This window comes from Poecilia reticulata, linkage group LG9 (assembly GCF_000633615.1).
Source record: "Poecilia reticulata strain Guanapo linkage group LG9, Guppy_female_1.0+MT, whole genome shotgun sequence".
Lineage (NCBI taxonomy): Eukaryota > Metazoa > Chordata > Actinopteri > Cyprinodontiformes > Poeciliidae > Poecilia > Poecilia reticulata.
The window spans coordinates 33,820,346-33,826,777 of record NC_024339.1 but is presented as its reverse complement, the minus strand read 5'-3'; the positions used below and the strand labels follow the sequence as shown (position 1 = coordinate 33,826,777).

The following is a 6,432-nucleotide window of genomic DNA, read 5'->3' as shown; positions in this document are numbered from 1 at the left end:
ACATGCTGCTCAGCTACGGTGGCCTGTGAAGTCCAGAAAGACGCTGGTTTCATGTAGTTGGTTCAGATTGAGGCTCGTCTGTATTCACACCAGAACCGGACCAGGACCAGCTCAGAAATGGGTCTGGATCCGGTAGTTTGAGAGGAGAAAAGGTCCAGACTCTGGACCAAATGGGTGAACAAACCGTCAAGGATCGAGGTTTTTACTTTAACTTTTTCCAGACATATTTCATAAAATAATCAGTTCATCTGTTTATCACTTTCTCTGCCTGACAGGTTAAACTTCTGGACCTTCTGGAGGTTCTTCTGGACCGAGGTTCTGTGATTTCTGGTGCAGGACGTATATTGTGTTGATGGCTTTAAACAGCTGAACTGGTTAATTAAATAAAGCCGAACTGAGAGTTAAAACGACGCCTGGTTCTGATCTGTAATCATTTCTACTTCGTCTCTAACTGAACTCGCCTCACGGTGTTGGTTGCTGCTGCTGCTGCGGTTATCTGTCTGATTTTATCGCCGCCTGTCGCTGCTGCTTTGATCCAGCAGGACGAACATGAAGTCGGTTCTGCAGAACAAAGCGGGTCTGAAAGCAGGCGGCTCGTCTGCAGCCCATCGACCGGCTGCTGCTGCTGAGCAGCAGGGAAAAATAACGTTGAGAAGTTTGTCCTGACAACCTGACAGAGGAGCTTTAATCAGTTTCCCTTAAGGATCAGTGGAGTTTAAGATCTGCTCTTATCTTAATCTGCGCTGTGCAGCAGGTAGAAAATGAGACAAACTGCTTCTGATTGTGTTCATTTGCAGCCTGATGGAAACCGACCGCCTGCTGGGACAGACAGACACAGGGAGGATGGAGCCTCTGCAGCAAAATTCAGCTTTTACCCACAGAATCCATGAAGCTCCCCAGACCTCCACCAAAACCCCACTGGTCCATTTAAATACCCGTTTGAATGGAAACCAAGTTATTGTTGTTGGTGTCGGTTCTGTTTCCCAACCTGCTGATTTGACTGAATCTGTTTAATGTAATGAAACATAAAACTGTTTCATTGTCTTTGATCAATGTGTTGTTTGGTGAATAGAGCATGTATGTTGGGATACAGACTGTGGAAATCAGCGTCAGTCTTTATATCTCCAGGTTCTGCTGACCATCTGGACTGGAGGCTGGTTCCCTGCTCAGTCCGCTTCAGTCCAATGAGTTCTTTTGTTGATGTGTGAACGCTAATCGGACTCTGGTCCGCCTCCAAACCTCAGTCTGGGTTCTGTTGAAGTGAACTCTGGTTCGGTTTCAATGCATATGTGAACACCAAGCGGACCAGAGACCGCTACAAGCGCAGGAAGTGGACTACAGCACAGGGCATTCTGGGTAAATACAACCAAAACAAATGAGCTAGCTTAGCGCTAACAGGAGTTTTTTTGTTTTTTTTTACCAAAGACTAGAAATCCTACAGCAGCTAAACTCTGACTTCCTTTTTATTTACATCTAGTGAAGAAGGAAGTTGCTCTCAGCGTCTTCAGAGGTTCTGTGTCGTTTCCTTCAGTGGTTCTTGGTGCAGCGCCCCCAGAGGCCAGGAGGGGAACAGGTTGCTGAAAGGGTTTGGTTGGTTTGTGAAAGAGAACCACAGCAGCTGGAAAGTTCTTGTCCCAACTGAACCGAGCCTACTGGACCATCAGACAGGAAAACATCTGTTGCTTGTTGTGCTTTGCAGAAAGTGAAATGAAGAAGGAAGAAACGCTTGTAGGAAATCAAACATTATGTTGAAGTGAATGGAAAAGGCAGGAAGATCTCGTCTCCTCCAGTGGAACCTGCGGTTCCTCAGGCCATTTTAAAGTCTGAAGCAGAAAGTCAGAATCCAGCAGTCAGGATGTAAGAGCGTCTGCCTCCGTCGCCTCGGCAGGAAGATAAAGTCGAGCGTTTTCCTCCTGACAAAGTGACAGTGGCAGCTTTAATCTGTCCGCTGCTCCGTCTGAAAGGCGATAACTCTCGGAGGCCATCGATCCAGTAAGGATTTGTGACGACCGGCGGTGATTGTCTTTGTCCCGGCCGCGCCTACAGAGACTCTGAAGTGCTGATGAACAGGTTCGGCTCATTAGGAACGCTGATTTGCTTTCAGTCGCTCCACTTTTCACTCCCTGATCTTTTGTTCCCCCTCGAACTTCCTCCGACATTCATTTCATCCGTCGGCCTCATGCTCTTCGCGTCAATGACAGAATGGCATCGCTAATTGCTTTTTAAGGATGTTAATTGTTTTCCTCAGATCCCCCTCTGCTCCAGTCTTCAATCCTGTTCTCTTTAGCTCCTGTTGCTCTCGCTCTGCCTACGTGTCGACCTCTTTGTCCACCGGGGGAATCCTGGACGTCATGATTGGATGGCAGCCGACAGCAGAGAGCTTCTCCCTCTAATCGTTTCCATCTTCAGTGAGAGGAAAATATGGAAATGAGGCAGATTAGGAAAGAAAAGATTGATTACAACGTGGCTATCAGCTGAGGTTCAGCTGCAGGTCTTCACGCTCAGTTCTGACTCTTGTTTTCTGAAATCTGATGGTTTTTTTGCATGGACGTTCATCCTACTTGTTAAATCAGACTTCTGCATGAACGACCGCAAAATCGACGTCACAGAACAATAAACACAACGTAGAGTTTTTAATTCCCAGGTGAAAAACGGCTAAAACTAAAACAACATCTCAGCTGCTGTGGTCGATGTTTACCGTGTGGAGAATTAGTTTTCTTTGATCTTCATGCTTTTCATCTTTAAAGTTGCAGAAATTCAGTGTTTTTGTGAGAAAATCCTGATTTTAAATGTTTCTGCCTTTTAATAAAGATCCAACCAAAGACAAACATCAGATGCCGTTTTTAACATATAATTTGGTTTAGTGTGATGAAACAAATTTGCGTTCCGGACGCAGCCGCCTGTGGATGGAGTTTAAAGTTACTCGGAGCCGACGGCATCGCCACCGGATCAGAACCAGACGCCACATTAAAAGTATCGGCCCTCGGTGGAGCATCGACTGACTGGATGTGTTGGGATGAGATGGGATGCGTTTCAACTGCTCCCACTACGTTTCCACAATGCTGAATTTCAGAAATAAATTTGCTCAAAGGAAGAACGACAAGCTTTTAAAAGTCACATTTTTCAATAAAAAGTTCCAGGTGGTTTTTCAGCCGTATCATAATTTGTGTATTTTGCAAACTGCAATGGAAACTCTGTTTTTTTGCATCATTCCAGTTTGGATCTGAGTGATTCAGGTTGTTTTTCCTCCTGATGGTCCAGTAGGCTCGGTTCAACTGGAACCAGAACTTCACCAGCTGCTGCGGTTCTTCCTCTCCGCTCTGAGTCAAACCAGCCTGTTCCCCTCCTGGCCTGTGGGGGCGCTGCACCCGGCACCGGAGCAGGAAGCGGCGTTAGCGGAGAGCGAGGCGTGGAGCTGAGGTTTGGGCCGGGGGGTACTCACTGTTACTTACTTGAACGGCTTCTCTCCGGTGTGCGTCCGGATGTGGTTGTTGAGGGTGGTGGCGCCGGCGAAGGCGCGGCCGCAGTAGCCGCACTTGAAGGGCCGGTCGCTGGAGTGCGTCACTACGTGGTTCCTCAGCTCCGACGGCTGCGAGAAGGACTGGGAGCAGTGGCCACACTGGTACGGCCTGCAGGGGCGAGGAGGAGACACTTTAACCGTTTTAAAACAAGCAGCAATCATGAAGGTTTTCACAAACTAACCAGAACCAGAACCTTCCTGGAATCAATCTGGACTTCTTTGGTTCTTCAATGTTTTGTTTAAATTAATCTGTTTTTTTTTCTAATTTATCATCTAATGCTTGTTTCTGAAAGCAAGTAATTCAATGTTTTCCTAAGAAAAACAAGGAAAACTTTGATCTGTGATAATTTTCTTTGTTTCACAAGAAGTAAAAATGTATACGTCATTTTCATGCTTCATATTTTCAATGTTTCACTGTTTTCTTATTGGTTATTTTTAGTTCTATTTTATGAATGAATCATTTGTAAAGACTCTAACATTCATTTTCACTTCAACGTATTGATTACGCTGCAAAAATCAAACAGAAGAAGAAGAACGGAACCAAACCAGGAAGTGACGAGGACAGAAAAGACAAAAGAACGAAGACATAATGACGCTGAGAAACAAAGATGGCCTCCACCCACACGGGGCGGGCGAAGTCGGACTCCGCTCCGGTTACCATGGCAACGTGACCCTCATCCACCCTGCAGGCCCGGATCCTGATCGGACCATTTATCACCGAGTGAGGAGCCACAGATAGAGACGGAACCACAGCAGAACAAGAGACAAAAATGACTGGGTGTGTGAGTGAGTGTGTGTCTGTTGGTGTGCGTGTGTGTGGGGGTGTGTGTGTGTGTGTGTGTGTGTGWGTGTGTGTCTGTTGGTGTGTGTGTGTGTGTGTGTGTGTGTGGGTGTGTGTGTGTGCGCAGCCCAAATGGGTCTAAATCAGACTGAACCAAAGCTCCATGCGTCCTAACAGAGTCCTGCTGCTAAACCTGTAAACAGATTGTTTGTTTACAAGTTTTTGTTTATATTTTGCAGTTTCAGCTTCATTGCTGCCGAGACGTTTTTCTCTTTTAGCAAAGAGCATTTACTCCAGTTAGCCAGTAATCTATCACCAAATTATTTAATCAATCAATCAATCAATCAAATTTTATTTGTATAGCACATTTCAGCAGCAAGGCATTTCAAAGTGCTTATTTCATAAATTTATTCAAATAATTTAATGATTATTTGAATAAATGATTCGTCATTAATTGTTTCAGCCCCGGCTCAAAGTATTAAAGTATTAAAGTAAATAATGATGTAGATTATCAGTATTTAATCTACTTCCTGTTTCAGTTTTCAGACGGCATAAAAAGTCTGAATCTAGATGTGAAAACATCAAGATAGGAGAAACTTTGATGAAATCCTGAAACCATCAAACTTCAGCTTATTTAACCGTCATTTGAGGAACATGTTAGCATAGCCTAGCCTAGCCTAGCTTAGCTTAGGACCACTGAGTCTGAGCCTTTGTAGGAAGAACCGGGCAGACGGGGGCTGAATCAGAGGAGAAAATCTTTTGACTGATAAACAGCTGAAGGCTGCAGAGACAGGAAACATGGAGAAAGTCCAGTTTTCCAGCAGCTGCAGGATGTTTTCATCAGCCAGTTTAGAAACAGATGAAGATCAGTGAAGACCGTCAGCAGACAGAAGCGACCGACCCTGGATGGGTCAGCAGACCGAGAGGCGATTAGCTGCAGTCGGTCACATGAAGCAGCTGATGAGGAAACTCATCACTTCACTGACGTTCATATCAGAGACTGACGGATAAAATCCCCATCAGCTCCCTCTGACTCTGGACGCTTTATGTAAATCAGACCAAACTGAAATCAAACGAGGTTCAATCCATCATCCTCAGCCTGATCAATAACTGGCCTGATTGTTTTTGTATCACAGCAATTATTATCATAACCACACTAATAAATAGAGTCACATATTAAACCAGAAGCAGCTCATCTGGTCATAATGAGATCACTGACAGCCTTGAAACTTTAGATTAATTGAGGCATAGAAACATTTTCCCACCAGCTAATTTACTCAGTTTAAACGGTTCATGTAACAGAAATAAAGTCATTCAGTCAACAAGTCATAAACTGAATCGTTTGATTTTCTAGAACCTTCCCATCAGCCATCTGGGTAAACCAGTCGAGTTTAAATTTAAAGTGTTAAATATGTGGATAAAATTAAATTTTAAAATCCTTCTAATCGAGTAAAGATGTTTAATTTTTAATAAATATATTATTTGTGTGCATTCATAAAGCGCTCAGTTAGTTCCTGTCTGCTGAGCATCTGTGATGAATTTCTCCTGGTGAATAATTATTCCACAGCTGATGATCCATCCGCGTGTTTTCCTATGAAAACAAACAGTTTCTGTTCCAGCGAAGCGTCGCGACGTCTCTGCTTCAGAACAAAGTGATTCTTCCTGTGGAACCAATCAGAGCGAAGCGCCGTCAGAAGCTCAGCAGCAGGAAAACAGCCCAGAACTAGAACAAAACAAATAGACCAACATCTTCACCGCCTTAATAAATCACAAACTCCTGCAGCGGGACAAACACACACACTAACAGTAATAAGAGTAAAATAGTGTAATATAAAATCGAAAAATTCTCACTTGCAGTTTTCCACATAAAAGGCGCCTGCGTGTGGGGGAGGGTTCATTCATCAGCCGGCCGCTCTATAAGTTCACGCCTCAGCGGGACGCTGCACTATTTATTAGGTGGGTTTTCTATGAAGAGCCGCATTGATTGTGAATAGTTTAAGTTGATGAATGTGTGGATATTATTTATTAAGGCGGCAGGCGGGAGATTAATGCCCAGTTATTGTTTATTACGGTGGGAAGAGGGGAAGCACACACACACACACACACACACACAGACACACACACAGACACA

General features: G+C 44.4%; 1 protein-coding gene across 2 annotated transcripts in view; it reads right to left on the bottom strand.

Annotated features, from left to right (window-relative positions):
- prdm6 (PR domain containing 6) overlaps positions 1-6,432 on the bottom strand; it is an 88,630-nt gene that overhangs the window by 8,183 nt on the left and 74,015 nt on the right. The window contains exon 8 of one of the 2 annotated variants that reach the window (XM_008419500.2): positions 3,453-3,629. In XM_008419500.2, the coding sequence (XP_008417722.1) occupies positions 3,453-3,629 (177 nt within the window). Of the gene's footprint in view, positions 1-3,442; positions 3,630-6,432 lie in introns of both variants that reach the window. The other variant, XM_008419501.2, reaches the window with a different exon arrangement.